The sequence below is a fragment of the Passer domesticus genome, chromosome 3 (assembly GCF_036417665.1).
Source record: "Passer domesticus isolate bPasDom1 chromosome 3, bPasDom1.hap1, whole genome shotgun sequence".
In the NCBI taxonomy this organism is placed as follows: domain Eukaryota; kingdom Metazoa; phylum Chordata; class Aves; order Passeriformes; family Passeridae; genus Passer; species Passer domesticus.
Window position 1 is genome coordinate 30,984,575 of NC_087476.1, and position 23,412 is coordinate 31,007,986.

General features: G+C 38.3%; 1 protein-coding gene across 4 annotated transcripts; it reads right to left on the reverse strand.

Moving 5' to 3' along the window:
- Nucleotides 1-133: 133 nt before the first annotated feature.
- SLC17A5 (solute carrier family 17 member 5) lies at nt 134-23,317 on the reverse strand. Of its 4 annotated transcripts, XR_010358334.1 has the most exons (12): nt 23,082-23,317; nt 19,666-19,862; nt 17,984-18,217; nt 17,417-17,504; nt 14,680-14,766; nt 13,335-13,453; nt 12,297-12,455; nt 9,918-10,050; nt 8,051-8,198; nt 3,421-3,511; nt 2,539-2,725; nt 1,673-1,812 (listed from the first exon to the last, which is right to left on the reverse strand). XR_010358334.1 is itself a non-coding variant. In XM_064412422.1 (11 exons), exons 1-11 carry the CDS (start codon nt 23,140-23,142, stop codon nt 1,675-1,677), a joined length of 1,455 nt encoding a protein of 484 aa, XP_064268492.1. In that variant the 5' UTR covers nt 23,143-23,311; the 3' UTR covers nt 134-1,674. The 4 variants fall into 4 exon arrangements, 3 of the variants coding, with proteins under 3 accessions (XP_064268492.1, XP_064268494.1, XP_064268493.1); XM_064412422.1 differs by lacking the exon at nt 2,539-2,725 and having other exon boundaries at nt 134-1,812; nt 23,082-23,311; XM_064412424.1 differs by lacking the exons at nt 2,539-2,725; nt 23,082-23,317 and adding an exon at nt 22,606-22,775 and having other exon boundaries at nt 134-1,812.
- Nucleotides 23,318-23,412: the final 95 nt, after the last annotated feature.

The following is a 23,412-nucleotide window of genomic DNA, read 5'->3' on the forward strand; positions in this document are numbered from 1 at the left end:
AAAAACTTCTGACGAAGGTAATTTTCCAAGAAAACATTAACCATTCCTTACTCCAGACACCAGCCTTGTTGTTCAGCATACTTTCAAAATGCTGTTTTAACTTCAGGGAGATAGTAATTTTCAACAACAGATGCACATGCAAATATTCAATCCATTTATTGTAGAAACACTGAAGACACAATGTAGTTTTAACATACTCCCACTGAAAAAGTACTAATTTAATCTGAACAACACATTGTTTATTGTGGAAATGCTGCAGACACAGAGATTTAAACACAGTTTAAATCCACCATCAGAGAACATGACACTTCAAGGAAGGCCAAAACAAAATGGCTCTTAAAGCTAAAAAGGAGAGGCAGATGCCATTTCCTAGAAATGAAGGAAGGTAGGCTCCACTGGAGCAGCTTTTAGTACTGGGCTTTTCTTTTGGATTGGTGGTAAATGAAAAACCCAGAGCCCAGTGATTTTTCCTTTTTATCTAATTGCTCCAATCCAGGAATCTTTGGCACAGGAATTTTTGTTTGCTTTGTGGCTCTATCATTATTCAGCCATTTGTTCTTAACAGGGTCACTGTTATTATAACTTTTAATCCTATTCTGTGGCATTTAAGTGTGTGTTGTGCAAAGAATGCTCTTGAGTGTCAAAATCTATCTTGATAGCAGAGTAACAGCACCAGGTTGTTGCACTAGTTTTTTTATACTCTAGTTTTATCTGACTGACAAACAAGGTTGTTGGAGAATTGATTATCCTCATTATCTGCTACACTGGCCTTATTTTATTTCATTTACACTGACAAACTGACAAACATATCTACATGCAAGAGGAAAGAATTCCTCTGCATTGATTTAAAGGGACAAAAAATTAATTGCCAAACTGAGTTATTTTAAGGTAATCATGCAGATATTCTATTTGTAGTTCACTCTTGTACACTGCCTAGATTTAAAACACTGACTGCACTGTTTCTTCTTTGCAGACAGAAATAAAAATAAGGTCTGTTTGAAAAACCTGCACCACAGAGGACATGTGGTTTATTCTCTCAGTTCCAATGCTACATTTACTTCTTTGTTGCTGTGTATTGGTTAGGAAACTGTATTCAGGAAACAGGGAATGTGTATATATTCAAAACTTGTGCATAAAATAGAATTTAGCCATTGTGAAAACAATGACAAAATAAAAGCACTATAAAAGGTTTTATGAAACTAGAGGTCGTCTACAATTTTTAGACAGCAAAAAACTATCAGTTTTATAATGGAAATCAAAACACATTTTTGGGTATAATTCTTTTCATGTCATTCCTCCTTACAGTGCTACAAAATCACTTTACTTTTTCCTCTCATTTTAGGTATCAGCAAACATCTGCCTACACACTAATTCAGAAAATATTAATTAAAAACTGGAAAGTATTAGAGCCTATCACACAGATTTAAAATGTCTCCGATCATATATTTGATATCAAGTCCTAGCATGAAATTTCTATAGTTAATCCAAGTAGTTTCTTGTTAGGAAATAGAACACAGTCTGCCAGATTCTTTTCAGTACAAAAGATACAGAGATAAAGTAGTTTAACTGAGTAGCTCTGAAGACTCCTAGGCATCAGCAGGGAAGGCACTTTTCCGGTCACACAGTTCTGAGCACAACGGGACTTAGCACAGCTTTGGTATTTCAGCATCTCCTTCAGTTTCTATGCAAGTGATATCCACTGACTGCCCAGTCCTGAACTTCTCCACTTGCAAATAATGCAAAGAAAATTGCTCCAAATAGATTAATAGAGGCAGCAATATAGAAAACCATCTGCCATTCTTCCACAGTATTCTGTCAAATGGAGGAAAGAAAAAAAAAAAAAGATGCAGTCAATTTGTAGCTCCACACTAAAGAAAAAGTAAGTTTAACATCGATGCTACATGCCTTGCCTATTTAAATGTAAATGCCATTCAGCATGATTTCACAGCAACATAAAAGCATTATAAACATAAAAGGATGAAATCATTAGTAAAGTCAACTTCAGTTTTATAATATAGCTTACACAGACAGTCTTATCAGAACTACATTACCCCACCTGGATCTGTTTATCTCCCAAGATGCAGAACCATTGATACAAATGCAATGTTACTGTAAGGGATACACTACCTTGGCTTTCAGATCAGGTGATCCAAGAGCTGAAGTTCCCGGCACTGTGCAGTAAGCTATGCCTAATGACTACTATATGAACATTCCAGATCCATGTGCCTTTTGGTCCAAACAAGGTAGCTACCCTTACTCAGATTTCAAGAGTAATCCTGTAAACTCTGGTATTTAAGAAAGGCCTTAATAAATGTGTAGTAAAGAACTGTGGTTTATTTGCATTTTTTTTTTTTTTTCCCTTTTCAAATAAAGAAATAATATCTGTAGATGCCTTAAAGGTTTGGGGCTTTTTAAAGTTCCAGATGATGCTGTAACAAAACTGTAAATGATCTTACTACAAAAACAGAATACCTTAAGAGTGCATTAATATGGAGGGGAAAGAACTAAACTGAACAAAAATACCCTAAAACAACTCACTTGTTAAGGTATGTGGAAGAACTGACTTTATTGGAATGTATTAATGAATATTTTCTGATTGTTTTTGGTTAGAGCACGGTGATAATAACACCAAGGTCACGAGTTTGATCCTCATATGGGCCATTCACTTAAGAGCTGGACTCAAAAATCTTTGTGGGTCCCTTCCAATTCAGAATATTCTGTGATCCTGTGATTTTTAAGAAAAATTTTAGAATTACCTCCAACTCCAAAAAATTTAAGTGTATCACTAAGCTTATCTCCCAAGTCCATCACTTATCTCTTCAAGTGTATCACTAAGCCCATCTCCCTTTCTTGAAAAGGAGAATGTTCATTGATTGTTCATCTTCACATGTTCATTGAAAAAACAGTAATCAAAAACTCCTTAAAGGCCCCAGTGCTTCCCTTTTTCTATCCAAATCATCACACCACCTTGTTAGTCAAATCTAACACTAGAATCTAGTTTCTCACTTATCTAACAAGTGCTGACATTAGAACTCCACACCTCACGTGAGAACCTAATTAAAAAAAAAAAAAAACAAGCAAGAACTTGTTCTAATTTAATAAAACAATACCACAAATGTTTCATCTAGTTGGCATTTTATCAGAGTTCTACTGTGATAAAAATATAGTAATTTTATTCCTAGAGAATATAGTGAGTCAGCAAAATTTTCAAGTCTTACAAAGGTCTTTGATTTTACCTTTATTTTCCCAATCAGAATCAGGAAAATAAGAGCTAGGAATTAAGTAATTCACAACAATGGAGCAATGTTGTAACAAAGGTGTAACCCATGTTTCATTTAAGGACTGCAGACTTGAGAAGAGGGAATTTCTCTTCAGCTGAGAAAAAAATATAACAACTGAAAAAATAATAAACAGACTCACATTATGAGTGAGGCTTTTGGCAATAACTGGCCCCACCATTCCTGGGATAGTAGCAAAAGAATTTGTGATCCCAAGGAGAATTCCAGCATACCTGCAAGAGAAGTTAACACTGCTTATTAACTTGTAAGGCTTATCAATCATGGAAACAATTCTGTCTAACCTGATCATGTAGGCCTCATCTTGATCACACAAGAGAAATTAAAACACAAATATTCCAGGGTGAATTACTTACTTTTCTTCTAATGACAACTCACTGACAGCTTGGCATATACATTGTAAGGGACATAGTTTAGTGGTGGAATTGGCAGTGTTAGGTTAATGGTTTGGCATGATGATCTTAAAGATCCTTTTCTACCTAAATGATTCTGCATGTCTTTATTTTTCAGAGGCTAGTTATGGAATTTAACTTAAATTGCCTATGGCTTTGCTCAAGATCCACAATCCAAACTCACATCCCCTTTGCTAAGCCACAACAAACTGTCTGGAGTGGATGCATTGGAGCAGTTAAAGACACACTGCATACCTTGAAGCAGAAAGACAAGAAGAAGTACAACAAAGTGCTGTTTGCCAACAGTAAGCGTTGGTTCAGGTTTCATTGCTAAAAATTTGTTTGCCATCAGCAGTGTGCCTGGATATCCCCACTTACATTAGAAAGCGTATATTCCAAAGACAGGAGTTCAGAGTGCTGTGGCAGTCCTTCCCTTCAGCTTTCTGTGGGTCAAGGCCAAAGGGAAATGGGTCTGACTAAACCAGTTCTGCTGGTTGGTGTTCCTGCAGCTCCATTCTGAGGGCTCCTGTTCCATGAACGTGCTGCTCTCTCACACACAAATGTATGTGCATGCACCAGCGGCCATAAAAACTTGCTGGGAAAAGCTGGTAACTTGCTTAAGATCTGAGTCTCAGCACCTCATCTCTAAGCAATTCAAGATCTCTCTCACAGGCATGTTGCAATACCGAAAGTTTGAAACTGTACCACAAGTGCAGACTTGTGAGAGAGACTGAAGAGAAATAAGAGCCAGATGTTCCACAGAAGTTTGACCTTCTAACCACCAGGGCACAGATCCCTGTTTTAGATTTTCAAGGTGGATTTGTTGGGTGAAGAATCATACAAAATACTAATAATTGCAGTTTACCGTAAGAGAAAGGAATCATATCCCAGTGATCATTTTAGGCTGTTTAGAGTAAAATTATGTCCTCACCAATATTAACATAACAGAAACATATTTCATCACTAAAGAGAAATTCATAGCTTTGGAATTTTCTTTACCAAAACAGGAGAATTCAACCATACAGCATTGTTACAAAAGATTGCAATATTCATTCCAGTGGTATTAGAAAAACATGTGCTTTTTTCTTGAGAAAGGGAAACAATCATCTAGCCTACTAGTTGATTTTTTTCTTGAAACTCTGCACTACATATCAGTTTAAAGCATGGCAATGCTTTAGTTAAAACTTCTTTATTTCTTATAAACCTAGCATGCAGTCTTCCTATCTTGGAAAGTGGTTTAGAATTAATAGGTCTTTATGAAGCTGAATGTCAAAGTGTAAAAGTTTCCCTTAGGAAAATAAGCACATAAAGCAAAACCCTGTTTAAAGCCTTTGAGTAGAACCAAATGTACTTTAAATATCTTCAACATGTTTAAGCACTAGAATACTGCTAACAGACACTTTTAAAACTAAACATAGTTTAATAGTTTTTCTGGTCAACAAAGATCTTTGGCAACCAATTGCTGTTTAATGCCTCTGTTTATGCCCAGTGTTCCTGACATAGGTTGCATTCTTGATAGTGCTCGCTGTTTGATGCAGATAACTGTGATGGCACTCCCTTAGCACAGTGGAAACTCCCACATGAAAAGGGAAAGCAAAAAGTGACACGTCTGTAGACCAGAACCAATAGCAGACTGTTGGTCAGGTTCTTATGGCATAGTGGGGATAGCCAAATACAAATTAACTTGCAGAGCACTCAAGTAGTAATATCAAGAGTTAAAATAAACCAGCTATGTGAAGTATTTAGTGTACAACAGAGCCACATGAATATTACAAGGGATCATGGTAACACCAATATTAAAATGTGTAGAAAGGTACTAATGTAGATTTAGAGAGCTAAAATATAATATATATTCCCCAAAAGAACCATCTTGTCTCTATCCCCAACCCTTCCCCAATCCAATTCATCAATGGCATAACAAATACATGTTAGCAACCAAAACCACTTAGCAAATATTGTTGTTAATTAAGCATCAGTGTTTTCATTCACTTTTTCCCTGTGAATATAATAATTATTTATTTGATATAATGAAAGTTTTAGTAGCAAAAAGGGATCATTTGCTATTCTTGGCAGCATACTGTTAACCAATCTAAATGGGCATTTGTGCATTTTGAAACTGCTTTGAATAATTTCTGGTTTTTCTAATGTCTTTCAGTAAATTATGAAAAATAAATACTGAGCTCTGAGTAAACTCTTTAGCAATGTTTCCTTCACAATTTTATGCAGAGCCTGTTTTTAGATTTCTACAATTATGTGAAGCATTTCCTTGAAATTGTTCATATTTGCCTTGATCATTTTATCCAACAAAGTTCAGACAAGTTGCAAAAAATTAAGTGTGGGGGAAGAGGAAAGACAGTCTTCCTTTTCTTCTCATCTCAGATGTTTTTTGCACTTCTGTATCTGAAGAAATTTTTTAATATAACCTTTGTTACAAGGACGAACTTTTTTCCTTCTCTGTCCCCATTTGAACAGATTTACGCAGAAGTAAAGCATGCATGTGCTGAATAGACAATCACTGATTTCAATAAAACAGCACTCAACCTGACCACATCACTACCAAGGAAAGTCTTCTCACACATGCAGCCACTTGCCTCTAGGGGCAATGCTGGGCCAAAGTCTCTGAACTAGCAAGACACCCTCTTGCAATCAGTGTGTCCCTTCTGCCTGTCTGAGAGGGAAGAACAGCTAGAGGAACTTGTCTGGTGCAAATGCAAAGGGAAAAAGCAGGACTTTATCGAGGGCAGGAAGAATAGAGTGGGATTTGGTCAGAGGGATCAGCAGCAGTTCCTGTGAGATAACTAACTATGCCTGCTGACAGGCATCAGCATGGTGTAACACCATTTTCTTCTTGTGGCTTTTTTCCGACACCTAAAATACTCTGAATACGGTTATAAACAAATTGACTCTTGAAATATGCATATTTGAAATGCAAAATGAAGTATCTAAAATTAGAAAACACATACAACATCCTAGTTTGGGAAACCTCAGCCACTGCCTACATACAGAAGTTCCTTGTATGTGTAAATCACACTGCAGTTGCGTGATTTTCTTTTTCCTGTCACAGCTCTGTTGCATTCCATGGACAGGTTAAATTGTACTCGCATAACAAGCACCACTTAATACATATTTTGGAAACTAACTGTTGTAGTTCTGCAAAACTAAGCTTGAAAGTGAAGTTGTAATGGTCCCCTAACACCCCCGAAAAACTGCTTTAAGTACATTTTCTAAGTTTGTAGTTACATGTGATTTAAACAAAGCACACCACAGAAGCTATTTCTCTCACTTTCATATTTGAATCAGCTTTACAAGCTGTTTGCAGCTGGCCACTGATGCCTCCCCTCTTGCTTACTACCTAACCTCACCTGCCAATATTAACTGGATTCCCACTATTTTATATCCATTTTTTAAGCCAAAAATTGTCCATGATTGTGGATATGACCACCATCATTTCAATTGCCAAAGCCTGAATACCATCTTCAACTGGGATGCAAGGTCTCCCATGAGTTGTCTAGATGATCAGAATTTTTTTATAGATGCTACTTCTACAAAATATGTTTTCCTCTACATTTACATTTAAAGTCTTTTCATTTTACACATTAATACTGAAACACGATTTTCTCTGGACATAGTAATTTGACCCTGTTCACATCTAAGTGCAACCACAAATTGGAAAATGAATGTCAAAACAAAGTACGTGACTTCTACCAGTGCACTTTTAGAAGAATATATATACATACACACTCTTTGGGAAACTGACAGATCTGCCCAATCATGAATTTGTAACACACTGGAGAAATTACAGCCTGAAGTCTCAACTTTCCATTCTTGAAAATTATTCATTTAAGAGCAATTATACATACCTGATTTGTTACTACTGACAAATCAGGTCAACTACTTGTAACAAGATTTAGATTCCAATGTACAGAACATTTTTCAAATGCACAGTGGTATATGTGCATGGTATGTTCATGGTATGTTCATATGGTAATGTTCATACCAGAGGTCGATAGCTGCGATGGAAAAGTTGAAAACAATGAAACACTTTACTGTATTGTACAGTTCAAAAAAACTGTGCTATTATAAACATGAATCAAAAGTCTATCAAGTCTATAATTAAAATCTGTTACTACAGAAATAATATAATTTATTACTGTAGGATTAAAACTGAAATGATTCTAAACTATGGTGTATGTCATATCCTCTGCCAAACTTGCACTTTTTGGAAATACAGTGCTTAATACTGTAAACCCAAGTAATTGTCAGTGTTTACACTCCAGACCTGTACCCCAGCAACACAAAAAGGAAAAAAAAGGGGGTCATAAACATTGCACATGCACTAACAACAGTTCCAGCAGTACTTACGAAGGTGCTATGTCCAGATGGTTGATGCTGTAGCCTGATGTACAAAATCCTCCTAGCGTTGTTGATATGGTCACGAATGCAACAGCCAGTGCGTAGTTGCAGCCTATGAACCCGGCTGCTACCAAGAACACCGCAGGTCCAATCATTCCTTTAGGACAGAAGCCCGAGGATCAGCGGGCGCTGGACACGGCAGACGCCCCGAGCCCAGGGCTCCCCGTGCGCCCTCCACCGCCCCCTGGCGCCCAGAAGCGGCGCCGCACGGCGGGACAGCGCGGCACCCGAACGGCTCGGGGGGAAGGGACCTTATTACTTTTTTTACTTTTTTTTTTTTTTTTTTACTGGATCATCCAGCCCCAACCCCCTGCCACTGGCAGGGACACCTTCCGCTAGATCAGGATCGTCAAAGCCCCGTCCAGCCTGGCCTTAAGCACTTCCAAGGATGGGGCAGCCACAACTTCTCTGACCAACCAGTTCCAGCGCCTCACCACCCACTCAGTAAAGAATTTTTTCCTATTATCTAATTCTAATCTAGTCTCTTTCAGTTTGAAGCCATTTCCCCTTGTCCTATCACTACATTTCCTTGTTAAAAGGAAGAGCAGATGGGTTGCGAAATTGTTTTCTCAGGAAACAGCAACTAGGTCAGAAATATCCCACTCCAGTGGCAAGGAATAAACTAGATAAAAAAAAAAAATAACAAAAATCAACGGGTTCTGAAAATTACCTCACAAATTAATTTTATTTATTGCTATAAATAAATAATAAATGGAAGATGCACTGACACTGTGAACCCTGGGTGAATCCAAGATAGCTGTAGAGATGCTGCATGAGGCACTGGAAACAGCTTATCAGCCATCAGGAGCTCATGCACACTGCTTCCTATCTGCAGTTAACTTTGGTAGCTGTTTCCCAGCACCAGAGCCCCTTTCCATGACCCCATCATGATCTCTGTGAACAGCTGCAAGTACACGCTTTTGTTGATGAAGCTAACCTAAGTCCTGCTTTGCCTAAAACAACATTTTTTGCATACATGGGTGTGAGGTGTGCAGCCCTGCAGTAAACTGAATCACCAAAATAGCATAGGCTTAAACACAAACAAAATGCCTGAGAATTTATTACAAGAGCTGCTTCAAAGAAAGCAATTGAATCAGCTGAGTTGAGGAGGCAGCCATAATCACCACACAATAACTGGGCTGCAACTTTTGTGGATCCTGTGCCTAATCTGTCTTTTTTTTTCCCCTCTTAAATTTCTTTCTACTGTCCCCTCTTTATTCAGCAATTGACTTCTTTCCTAAATACAGCCTTATACTTGTGTTCATTAAAAGCCTGATCTGGCTGATCTGCTGCTGATTTCAGATCATCTCTCTGCCCGATTAGTCAAGACCATTTTGGATTCTGTTTGGTCTTTCTACTGTGGTAGCAATTGTAAATTTTGCAAGTGTATTCCTATTCAGTTACTTTAGTCTTAGATAAACAAAACACTGAACAACAGAATAGGCTCATGCAGAACAATAATCCTGTCAATTTGATAAACGTTTTCTGACAACAGTGTTTCATTCACCCTTTTATGGTGACTTTACATGACCATTTATTCTGGTTTGCTTGTAGTCCAATTATCTTGACCTAAAAAAAGCTTCTGACAATCTCTTATTGTTCTTTTATCCAGTAGGCCTACTTCTCATGGAAAAAGACAGGATTTACTCCTGACACCTTAATGTACAAATAAAGTCGTTCCTCTCAAGCCATGCACAATGCTGCCTCATCTCACAGCAGAATGTCAGAATACTCCTGCAAGCCCTTAAATTTTCCCAAACTGATATTATTATATTTTGTAAGATTATATGTTCTAAGAGACGATACTTGCACCTACCTATTAGGGTAAAACATTTGCGAACACAAACAGTGGAGAAGTTCTGTTTTTCCCGTAAATAATCAGCAATTTGGCCAGACAGAATTATACATAACCAGCAGCCAAAATAAGGCAGGGCAGACAAAAATCCATTCTGTCAAGGAGGTTAAAAGAAGACAGTTAAAACACTAAAATGACAAATCAATCCTCACTTAATCCATAACTACCAATGCAGTGAGACTAAAAACTCAAAGGTTTAGATCAGCAACTAACTTCAGGAAAAAGAAAACTGTAACTGAAGGTATCCTGTGGACATTAACCTGATTGTGGAAGTTTCTACGATACCAGTATCAAACAAGTTACTAAAATAAGTGGAAGCTGTAAATATTATTCAGAATTTTGAAAACTATACAGAATCTCTGGGTTTTGTACTGCTGCTACATTATATTTTTCTTTATCCATCTGCTGAAACATCTGCCTGTGTGCTGCCTGTAAATGGAAACAAAATCTAGAACTTAGACTTTTTATCACATCTAGGCTGGACACAATCTCAAAGCTGAGTTATTCAGGACCTGACATTACTTACACTGAAGTCACCAGTTAATTCCCACTACTTTAAACACATGCTGCTTAGACCTCTGCCTGATTCTACATAATTTTCTGATTAAGGGAAACAAAAGGTACTACTAAACTGCCCCCATTTAGAGCCTTTCCAAAAAATTATGGATAGTTACTGATAACAGAGCTATAATTTGATCTCATCTGTGATTCAAAAGGGGTATTTTACAAAGGTACAAAGTATGACCTTTGTACATTAGTGTGAAATGTAATTTGTCAAGAAGTGAAAGATTCCCTAGGAATTTTAATTTGAAATGAAACAAGAGATTCATCCCCACCTGGAGTCCATTCTATCAGTACTTAAGCATGCGGCTTGTTGGATTTCAGTGCTCAGTTTTCAAAAACAGTAAGTAAAATTTCAAAAAATGGAAACAGTCTCAGTAATTAAAAAACTTTTTTGAAGCACTATTCAAAGACATAGCATTATTTTAACTATTTTCTGTATTTTAGAAAGGAAACTGAACAACAAGTGTACAATATTTTAAATGATAACACAATTTCCATCTATATGTGTGGCAACACTTAGTTCAACACGATTACACAAGTTGTTTTTTTTTTTTAGGTTCACAGTCAGTACTCTAAGCTACTCCAAAAACAAAAATACATAACCCAGAGTCAAAGGAAACCACTTCACAGCAGAACCTGTTACCATTTAATGCAATGGTGTTTTACAAAACACATGCAGCTGAGAGCTGTGGTAGCAAATGGCTTTCACAGATATTGATGCCTCTTCAGGGAATACCTGAAGGGCCACAATGAGGAGCCCAACCAGCAACTTCAGTTAGTTTTTTCCAATCATTTTGCAGCTTGCCCTAATGCAACCTTCTGTTCTAATGCTAAGGTTCCCCATCTCCCCATCTCCATGCTCCTCCCAAGATTGCTGGCATCACCACTTTCTTGGATGGCATTCATCTTCAGATTGCTCTAAACTAGTTTGGTTTGCTAAACCAGGAAAAGACTATGTTAAACTTCTTGCAATTTCTGAGCACCTTTTTATCTTAGCTATACCAGTTTCTCCAGGTAAGCTATGCCATCACCAAAACTTTTTCATTAAAGACAGACCAATACAGTCAAGTAAACACTATAAATAAGAATATTCCACCTTTCATACCCTAATTTTTCCCTGATAAATAATTTAATTTTATAACATTTCCTTGAAAGCACTATATCTGCACCTTAAGACTATGGTTTTGTTTCATGCAGTTACCTTAGTAAGAAAAGGTATTTCCCCTGTGCTGCTCATTAAGGAAAGAAATTGGCAATCTGGAAAGTGATCCTATCAGAATGAAACTTCCCTCTGGTCCCTTTCTCCCCCAAACCCCATCCTTCAAATAGTTTCAAACATGCCACTTTTCCAATGTTTTTCTTAGTTTTATTTTAACTGGAAATGTTCTCCTTTATGAGTTAGAAAATAAGTAGATACTATTTCAGAAGCCATAAAACTTGGTGTAAAATCTGAAATAATCATAGAAGCCATATAACAGGGGAAATATTTTCATAGTTACTGTTTTAAAGCAGAGCAGGTAAAGATGGGTACCATGCATCTTCAAACAGAAAATTTAACTTGAAAGCTAGCACTAAGGTAAATGCCAAATAAGTCTATAAAGTGGAAATTATAAGGCAGGCAACATATTTGATGCATCTGCTTAATTGTGTGGGGTTATAATTTCCCAGCTATACCTTTATATTCCAAGGTTCTTAAACAGCTTCCTCCATTGTAACCAGCAGGTGATTTAGTTTCTTTAATTCAGAAGAAGATGACTATATTTGTATACATCTCACCTCCTGTGCATCAAATCGCAGGATCTCCTTCATGTATGTGGGCAAGAGTGTAAGAAGTGTATAGAAGGTCCAGTTGTAAGAGAAGTGTGCCACAACAATAGCCCAGAGCGGAAGGGACCCCAGCATAGGTCTCCAGGGAACAGACTTCTGTGTAGAAAGCTGGCAGACAGGAGACAAAGAGAAGAGAAAAGAAGGAAATCAGGATTTTGATATGAACATTTACTAAATACAACGGTTTTGATGCTAACCAAATCTACACTCAGGATCCGTTCTGAAAGGCACAAAATGAGTCTCAGTTGATAGATGCCAGTCATCAGCAATGAACTAATTACTGTCTTCAGTTCTCAGTGAGGGTTTACTGAAGTATATTACTGCTCTGATGTTTACTATTCCAAAGTAAACTAATTAATACATTTTGTAATTCAAAAAGTATGCCTTCCCTTGTTGAAATTTGATGCCTTCTGCTTTTATTATAAATAATTAAATATTTAGTCATCCCTCAGGTGTTGATTTAGCTGAACCTTTCCTGCTCAGTCCTAGGTACTAATTTTGTTCTCTCAGCCAGCTTCACTTTTTGTAGATACATATCCCACCAGACACAGGAATGAATCTTATGCAGGCTTCAGGAACTGGCTCATTGGCATTTTCTCTGTGAATACTAATCTATTTCTTAGTCTAGATGACACTGAGAAAGAGAAATGCTGGAAAATACTGTATTGCAAATGTTAAAGACATTATACAGGTCTGGATCTAGTATAAAATGACAGATTTGAGCATGTTTTTAAATACAAAGTTTTTTAAATAAAGCACCTCAACAACATCTGTAACAAAAAGCATTATTAGAAATACTTTTGATTATTTGATTGTTTTTCAGTTAACAACTGCACTATTAAAAAAATTGTTTGCAAAATCCTGCATAAACATATAAGAAAGTATAACAAAACATGTAACAAACCATAAACAAAGCTTGACATTAGTGACCAAGTTTGTGGTTTATGTTCAGACTTAAGCAGGTTGGTCTACACCAAAGTGTTGTACCTGATCTTTTAGAGAAGACAGTATATATTCTCTTTCAGCATGTGAAATCCTGCTGTGAATTTCTGGTGTATCACTAACCAATAACATCCAGAAGAACCACCACAATACGCCAAGTGCACCTATTGTGAAAAGATAGGTGAAGAAATAGAAATTTAAAAAAAGCATTTTTATTGAGTAATACTCTCAGATGATATAGTCAGAAGTGTTTTCTCAATACTCTAATATAATTTTAATGAACATTGTTTTTCTATCTACTTACAGACACTAGCTCCCCAAAATGGCTTAACAATGCACATTTAGATACAATAAAGAATGAAGATGACTAAGCAGAATTGTTTCTTTTTATTTTTTTTCCTCTTTTTCTTCCTCTACTTGAAGTTTTTCATACAGCAAGAAAACTGTGTGCTCATACATAATTGTATTTTTATCAGTCACATGGAAAAGCCACAAAGGATATGGCTCACCCTCAGGAAATAAAAAGCTCACATTAAGTTTAATCACAAAAAATACTCTGTGCACACATACAGAATATCATTACATGCAGCTTAATTGATGTACTATTCCTTCTTTTCTTTCTTAAGCCAACCCCGGAATTGTCATTTGAAAAAAGGTAACTTTTCAATTATCAGTCCAAATTAACTGCACTTTTATGCAACTGTAACATTGTATCTTATTTCATTTTGTTCAGTTCTTTGGTTTGAATCTTTGTGATTTGTAAAAAACTGGAGATGGCTTTTTTGAGGAAAATGTAACTCTTGTCTTATATTCTGATTCCCCCTTTCCTGTGCAGAATATAAAATGGCTCAGACATGTAAACAGACCTGTAAAAGGCATTAGCTAAGACATGCTGCTAAAACAAAAATTTTCTGCTTCAGCTTCTTCCACAATATAAGTCACAGTAAACATGCTATACATTCCTTCAGGGTCCCTGTGACTGCTAGAGTTTTTCCAGTTCGCATTTTAAGCAGCAGTAACTTTTCACACATTCTTTCATTCAAAGTTGAGATTTATTCCTGGGATTAAAGTTATTAACTCAATTTCACACTTCAGATAAGAAATTTCAGCCTGTTGTTTTCAAGTGGTGGGAGAGTTAAGAACATTTGACTTGTACCAGCTTTTGTCCAACTCAGAGACAGCTTTGCTCACTGGAAGAAGGCTTATTGAGCCATTCACTGGAATCTACTTAGCCTTAAATATCTCTAATTGCCCAGAAGGAATAAAACAGCAACCCAATACGTCAAAAACGCCTTTAAAACTTAAAGTAAGTTTTATGTGATATGGTTTTCAAAAAGAATATGGATTTTACCTTTAATAATTAAGAAAAATCAAAACAACACAAACTCACCAAATATGTAAAACACATAAACCCAGTTCATATAGTAACAAATTAAACCAGATAGTGGCAGAGACACAACAGTTCCCAGCTGTGCACCTACCGGAAGAAAGAAAAACAAATTGGAAAAGTAATTAGATCTCCTATGGACCTCTTAAGTATAAGTGCCATTTCAGAGTTATTTTATTTTTCTGTAATAAATCAAGAATAAAGATTGTCACCACCACTAGAGGGTTGTGCTTTGCTTTAAAGAAACACAGGCACAATGAGCTGCCTTGGCAGCTCCAAGCAAACAGAGCCAAAAAGCCCTAAGAAGCCAAAATTAGAAGCAACTAGCAATAAAAGATAAGCATTCTTGGCACATTTGTCCCAATAAAGTGATGGCTCTAACATATCTAAACCAATGCAAATTAAGTCAACTGGTATTGCTGCAAAACAAGAGAGAGGTGAACACAGTATAATTAAGGCCTTGGGAGTATAATGTGAAAATATAGTCTGTTTGCATTCTTCATATCTCCTTCCAGCTCCACAAAACCAGGAATGTTGGAAACAGGAAGCAGAAGTCATGCATATATAACCAGTAGGTTCAAGCTCCATGTTTCTTGAATGTGACAGGATCCAGGATCAAGGGAGAAGGGAAAGATGAGCAGATTTTAGTTCAGAATAAAGCCAAAAGCCAGAAAGAACCATTCCTGTGCTTATAATTCAACATATATTTTGCAAAGAATAAGGATGGTAGGTGTTTCCCTTTCAAAATCTAAACCAGAATGTATTTACATACTTAACTCTACTGGTGATAAACAGCAGGTTTTGTCTCTTAATGTGAGCTGTAACATTAATTCTCCAAACTTAATTTCAACTCAGAAAATATTATGTTGATATTCTGGCTACCTAGACTTCATCTTAATGGAAACCATTTTTATTTGAGGCAGAAAGCTCCAACAATGAATAAAACCACATACATCATGCAAAATATAAATCAAAATAACAACTACATATAACCTCAACCACATGTTCTCTCAGAAAATCAACATGGTCGTGATTAAATTAACTACAGACCACATGACTGCCAACGTGGAAGGAAAGGAAGGAAAACAGCCTGCCAAGATTACACAAGCTATCTTATCCACCCTGACTGCTAACAATGGGCTGTTCAAGGCCACAGACTCTTCTCACTAGTATATTAGCATACATTTTCACACAATACAAAAGGACAGTTTAAAAGTTCCCAACTGCTAAATGTAGTAGAAGGTAATCCCAACTCTGTTTGCTCTGCTTAACTTGTGTGCTGGGTCTCAGAAGAAGACTTATTTTAAAGTGGATTTAATTAAATACCAAGGCAGAAAACAGATTTTTAAAAAACAGAAAGAAAAATGCTTTTTGATGCATTAGATGAGTTGAAGTAGCTCTTTGAAGGGTCACTTGAATGAGTGATGAGACACTTGGTTCAGAGCAAAGTGAGGAAATGTGAGGAAAAAGGATTATGGCTGCATCCCTCTGGGAAAAGTGAGTCACTAGACTGTCTTAGCTCCTTAAGAAACTATAGCTGAAGTTTACATTGTATAGACCTGTCTTCTTGACAAAAAATTATTACTAATTAGAGTGAGCAAAGCAAACCATTACTTCAGTAACTGAATACAAAATTTGTCATCCTCAAAGAAATAATATCAATTTTGACTAGCAAATTTAGAAACCTATATTTTTCACCTGCCCCTCAAATACTGCACTGAGCAATGTGACTGACCAATAAACCCCTAAAAAGAAGGCTCAGTGGAGGCGGCCAAAAGCAACACGTCCATCATTTGGGGAATAACACTGGGTGTGACCAACCACAGGAGTTGCAGAGAAGCTGACTTTATCTCAACACAAAGAGCACCAGAGGGTGGCTTTGGTTTAGACAAGCATTTAAGTCAGTGGATCAGCAGGTGGTGTAAATGTTTCTCCTCATTCAGTTCATTGAAAGTTACACTGTCTCACTGACTTAGCCAGAGGACAAGAGGGGAGTGAATACATGGGTCAGTCGAACACAAAGTACAAAAGTTAAACAACAACAGAATTTCTGAGAGAACAGACTTGACTTGCAGTCAATCCAAATTGAAGTGTATTGCAACTGCTATATTTTGCTCAATGTCAACTTACATTTGCTAAGTGCTAACTTATACCTGTGCTGTGCTTTCAGTACATTCTGTATCACTCTGCTAAATGAAAAATCCTGTGTAACATCAAGTATCTTCAAAGAAGTAAATGTGACATCAAACATAACACCTCCCAGACACAGAATATCTAGTACAATCTGGTCAGAGAGTACTCTGACAAGGAGCTCTTGCAGCAATACATGGGACCTTTGATGTTTTCTTCCCCAAGTTCCCCCAAGAACACTTAAAAAACCCTCCAAAAACCAACCAAACAACTCTATCCTGTGACTGCCACAGTTTTTTTGTTCCTAATGCTAAGTCTTTTTTAGTTAGAGTATCTTCTATTAATCAGCTTCACAGTAATTATTTTCACCACTTTATACCAAAGTTAGACCCAAGTTTATACTTATCTGTAGATCAATACCTTTTGTCAGGTTATAAAAACCATGAATAAATGAAGAAAATGAATGGAAAGCAAGATTTACTTTAATGTTACACTTTCTGGATTAAATGCTGATTAAAATTTACAATATAAATCCCTTTGATTTAAGTCAATCCTCCCTGTTACTGCAGTAAAAATTTATAATCCCATTATCAGCGTGGGAATTTCTCACCTGCATATGAAATACTAAGGAGCTTGCTGCGTTCCAGTGGAGGAGCCCAAGAAGACCACATTGAATGCATAGCTGGGAAGGTAACACCCTAGAAAACACCATTTCATTCTGTTGAAATGCAAGGGTTTTAGAACTCATTTCAACACGTTTCAAAGCATGCTTCATTAAAAAGCAGTAATACAATCAATGAGTTTGCTGTCTACCAAGAAATCACTTATGAAAATTGTGCAAGGCATGAGAATAAGGAGGCAGAATTAATTTCTCCTGCTTTTGCGTCTGTATGTACTGAAAAAGTAGTAACAATATAAACAACACTGTTTCGAGGCCCTGGTTTCTTTAAAATGAGAATAGTTTTGTCTCAGGTATCCTTACATTTCTTATTTGAAAAGCTTAGGCTAAAATATAGTGCAAATGCTTCAATTATTCTAAAAACCATAAAACTAAGCCACTCAAATGAAACAATTCATATACTATTCCAGCATAACAACCCCCACAGAGTCTAATCACTACAATTTTAAACAAATTATTTAGATGTATTTTCAAATTACATAGAGGAAACAGGATTACCTCTCCCAGTCCTTCCAAAGCTCTGACAGCTATGAGGTAGCCAACTCCCAAATTTGCAGCTAAGGGAGTAAGCAAGGTAAATACAGAGGTACCAAAGATACCAAATCCCAGCAACAGTTTGCCTCCAATTCTGCTTGCAAGATATCCTCCTGGAATCTGAGTAATGATATAGCCATAGAAAAAAGAACCAAGGATCCATCCCTGAGTCTCAGCATCCCAAGAATACTTTTCTCCCTAAGAAGAGAAAAAAACCCCAACAAAATCCAGTAAGTTAAAGACAGCAGTTTCTCTGACTGTATTTTATGTAATGTAATTTTATGTAATGTAATCAATGTAATTTGTATTATATTGATCAACTATTTAGTCCTTCATAGATAAATTTCAAATTTTTTGTGACATACTCCCTTGGGTTCCTTTACACCCACTTGTACTGCAATCAAAGTTGTTAAAAGCTAGTTCAGGCAGTTTACAATCAGTTTGGACATATCTAACCCAAGTATGAATATCATCACTACATGAAATAAAGTGCTCTCTCAGTTATCCCTTTTTGAATTCTAAGCAGCTTGGGTTAGGTTACAGGTACTGACTATGTAAGTCTGCCTGAGTACAAATCCCACTTCTGAATCACAGAGTGGACATTCTGTCATGTTCTATAAAAAGGCTCTATCTGCAGAAAATTTACTGATAAAAAAACAAATAAGGAGATGCAGGTGCTTAAATTTAATGTCAAGAAAGAGAGCAGTCAAGGACAGGGTCCACAAGGGTAGGTGGAATAATGGGAGAAGCACAACAAAGGGAAAATGGACAAAGTGGACAAAGTAAAGATGATTGAGATAGGAATCTGCAGCTATAAAGGAAGCCAACAAGAAGACAGGAACTGCTGCCCAATAAAGTGATTCTGAAATTTGGGATCACTTCCAAAAGACCAATTTTTCCACATCTAAATGAGTAGCATACATTTCGCAGAAATGATGAGACAGGATCATCCCATAAAGTTCACCATTATAATTTGTTTGTGATAAATAATAAATGACTTCTTAACAAGCAAACAAAATTAAAGCAGGAAGACGGCAAGAGTGCTCATGACTACTTCAACCACAAGACAAGATCTGTGCAAGTTCAAATTCACAAAGTTGGGTTTTTTTAAGAAACCTTTTTTTCCATATCTGGCAGCTCAGTTAGGAAGTGTGATTTTAAGGATTACTGGAATTCAGAGGTAAATGATATAAAGACGAAATGCATGATCTGGGAAAGAGATTGAAGAAGTGAAGAGAAACATTACATGTTAATTTGTAATGAAATTTCATGCCATTGTGACTGTACAAAGAACAGGCAAATTGGACAGTGATGGGAGCTCTGACGCAGATGTAATAGTAACAATTGATAAGTGGCACGTAAAACAGTGAGTCATGATAGATCTACGTGGTCAGATTAGCCAATTTCTAAGGAATAGCACAGAAAAGAGGTATGTAAAAAAACTGACCCTGAGCACAGCACTTCTCAATTAGCTAGTCATTTAAGGCTGATATTTCCCAGAATAGCTTCAAAAGAACCACTGGAAAGGCCATCCAGTAAAAACCAGCCTGTTCTCTTGCCACCTAAATACAGATCTATCTACCCCAGACAGACACGCCACACGCTTTGATACGCCACATTACAAGAAAATATGTCTGAGACCTCACCGTAGTGTTGCGAGGAACATTTATGGTGGAGGAATGCTCTGGGCACACATTGGAAGTCACATTTTTTGCTGAGCTTGTGTTAGGTTCTACCATATCCACCAGAGCGACGCTGAGGTTCACACGCAATGCATACAAGAGGAAGAACCCAAAACAGGCCAGGACTGCGAGATTGTAGCGAGCTGAGCAGCATGCAGGGACTGAAAAGAGAGCAAAAGAAAAATATTTAACAGACCTAACAGAATAAGAACAATTCACAAGCATTTTTACTAAGGTTCTCAGAAATCTTTGGGTAAGATAAAGAATTAGCAAGGAGACAAAGTAATTTTTTTTCTTAAGACGTTTTTCAATAGTCTGAGGCTGGTTGAAAAAAAATTTCAAACCCCACTTTCATACTGATGTGCAAAGCAAATGTAATCCTCATTTAGACAACAGGCAGCTACCCACACTAGAGTGGGGACTGCAGAGGATGGGTAGTGTGTGGTCTGTGGAAATGAATTTAGAAACAGTTTCAGAAGTCCTCTCCAAAATACTGTAATAGTTATTCAAGACAGAATTTCACACTTAAAAAAACCTCAAAAACAATTAGTGGGAAGCCTGTAATATACACAAAAATGGTTCAAGAAACACAGATACTCCTGAAATAGTGCTGAAGAACATTCATTGCTACTTCAGGTTGTTTTCTAGGACAAATTTTCCTTCTATGTTTGCTTACAAGGGAATATGCATTTGCTGACAGCTGCCAAAACTACTAGAAAGGGGAATGGCAAACACTGTGGTGGCACTGTGAAACAGTAACAGGTTCCCAGTTGCCCAGTACACCCTCTTGGCAGTCACAAGGCAACAAAGGAAATGAGTCCTAAGATTCAGCATAAAATCTGTGTCGTGAGATTAAGTCAGCTCTGTCAGTTGTTTATGCACAGATGGCAGACTCTGCACTGTAACACAGCTATCGATTTCCTACAGCAGTACACAGCAGCATTTGGCAGAGGGCATCCATCAGTGCCAGGAGATCCAAACCAGAGCTGAACTGTAAGAGTTTGAATTTCTGTAGCTACTCTTTATGAACTGGGAATGCCTGAAACTACTGAGCAGGAATGTCAAATTGAGGAGGAACTACTTGAACAATCTGCTGAATTTGCAAGTAGAGTGTAGAGTTTCCCCTCTTGTGAGGGAGCTACGTTACTAATGGGAAGTTTTATAACCTGGATGTCTGAAACTCTGGGAAGGCTGGAGATATCAGCAGATATTACATCAGTTTGCATCAGTCTACAGTGATCTCATCTTTCAGTACTCAGAGTTCAAAGGATGACTAGAACAAGTACATCTACCAACAGGACTGACCAGATCCTCCTCTGCTACTGCAGTATGTCACTTGAGTGGATTTTCTGATCTGCAGTAGGAAACAAAGGACATGCCCTGCAGACAAAGATACCTTCCCAGTAACTCCCCTGAAACAAGGAATAAGCCTATGTGATTTTATTTTTCAAGGGGAACACCAACAAAGCCTTCCTGCAAGACTGTTTTTCATGAAATTAACAGAACTTTCCTATTTTTGAAGTCTCTAATCCTGACAAACTTTATGTGAAGTTCATTATGGCTGCACAAGTTGTTAAAATGACACAGAGATGCTGCACTTGCTATGTCCATTTAATAAATAAACAATAAACAAGGCTATTGTACAAATATGCAAAACCCCTTCCAGATCTGTGGTAATTTCAAGTTTTGCCTCAGGAGCATTTGAAAAAGCCATCCTGGAATTTTAAATGGCATGAGGGAGAGCAGCCAAGATTTTATTGCTTACATTAAAAACAACAGGCACCAAGAACAGGAAGTACTACACAAAAACTAGTCAAGCAGCTTTGTTGTTCTTTGTTGTTGTTTAAAAAGCAATTTGCCTTAAGTAGAAAGTGTAAAGTCATATAATCTATAAAAATGAATATAATTACAGGTAAACCTACTTAACTGTTCCACTTCTTGTAGTCGCTGGGGTTAGACAATAATAACAGAAAGCTGAATAACACACTGATGATATAACCCTTCCTTGAAAATGCAGATTAACTGGAACATCCGTTACTCTTCCTCTATAAGGCTCTCACTGGTATACAACTTGCATGGAGAGCAAGCTCCACAAAACAGATGTGCAAGAACTAAACGTCACAAGTGTCAGATTTTTTTTCCCCAACTGTAAACATTTTATTAAAAACACCTAACAAACATGTAGAATTGAAGTCTGAAGCAAATAGCTACTAAATTATTGGTTCCCTGTCATTCCATCATGTCCACTTGAAATATCTAAGAATATTAGATCAGGTTAACAGAACAGAAGACTCAAGAAGATTATAGGTGTGTTTCAGGAGAGTGCTATATAATCAGAGCCACAGACATTCACCCCCCTAAAGATTAAACCAGCAAACCAAAGTTTAAAGCATTGGGTTCAAGGTCTTACCTTGACTAGCAGTCTTTGGTCCTATATCTACAGCGAATTCTGATTTCAGAGGCATGTTTTAAAGCACTGTAGCTATAATTTAATAAGATTCTTAAATTGCAGTTAAAAAAGGTCTGTGCTGCAAGTTGCACGGCAGTTTAAAGGAAGTTGCTCATCTGCAATAGTTTTCCTTGTGGGTGAGGTGAGCCACCTCCAGCTGCAGCCTGAAGCATTGTGCAAACTTAAGAACATATTGCTTTAGGAAGTTTTGAGCTCAAATTCTCTCCTTCTGGCACTTTTAAAGCCATTTTGTTAGCAGCACCCTTTGATCCCTTGATGCAGTTGCACATTTGCTAAGCAGGTTAGAGCATTTTTGCATGGCATGCTAAAGAAACTAAAAATCTTATTCTACTCTTTATAAGTTGTACATTCTGGGAAGCAAAACAGCACAGACAAATATAAACATGCGGGCTCTGTTGTTAAGCTCAGACCGTATATCGAGCCTCCTCTCCTACCTGGGTGCATCCTTTCACCTTCCTTCCTCTCTATACTTGCAACAAGCAATTAGCCTTAACTCAAATTCTGCCTTCATATGAGATTTTGACAGAATCCGGTGGACGCCGGTAGCTTTTAATACATGGACCGGCATTGGGCTGGAATGCCTTTACTACAACAACACCGAGCCGAGGGCTGGTGTCTGTCAGGGCTGAACGCCCGACCCAGCCACCGGCAGAGCCGCGACCGCCGTCAGGACTCGGGGCCGTGCCAGATGCAGCACCCGGGGCACCGCGGCGTCCCCGGCACCGAACGCACTAAGGGCGCGGGCGGCGGAGCCCCCGGGCCCGCCACCGCTGCCCCGTCTCCGCTGCCCCGTCACCCCGGCCGGCAGTGGCACGGCGGCACCGGCCCCGGGCCCCACAGCGGCGCTGGCGGCCCGCGCCTCCATGGCAACGCGACGCCGCCGCACAGGGGCAGCTGCCGCCCGTCTCACCCGTGTCGGGCTGGGGCTCCTTCAGCAGCGGGGTGCGATCCTCTCCCTCCTCGGGCTCCATCTCGCTGCTGCCACCCGGATCGCGCAGCGCGCTCAAGGCCAGACCGCCCGGCGCCACCGCTGCGGCCGGGAGCGCTGCGCTGCGCTGCCCGGCCCAGCTTGGCTCTGCTTGGCTCCGCTCGGCTTCAGCTTCCCCCGCCGCCGCTCCCCTCCCCGCCCGCTCGGCTCTGCCCCGCCGGGGCCGGGCGGCCGCAGCCCCGGCGATCACGTGACGGGCAGGGGCGGGCGGAAACGGCTTCAGCGCCGCGCTGCGGCCGGGCCGCCTCCGGCC

Coding starts and splice junctions, on each gene's coding strand:
- SLC17A5 (XM_064412422.1), bottom strand. CDS start 23,142: ATGGAGCCCGAGGAGGGAGAGGATCGCACCCCGCTGCTGAAGGAGCCC. Junction 19,863..23,081: donor GGAGCCCCAGCCCGACACGG/GTGAGACGGGCG, acceptor CTCTCTTTTCAG/TCCCTGCATGCTGCTCAGCT. Junction 18,218..19,665: donor ATGTTCCTCGCAACACTACG/GTGAGGTCTCAG, acceptor TTCTCTTCTTAG/GGAGAAAAGTATTCTTGGGA.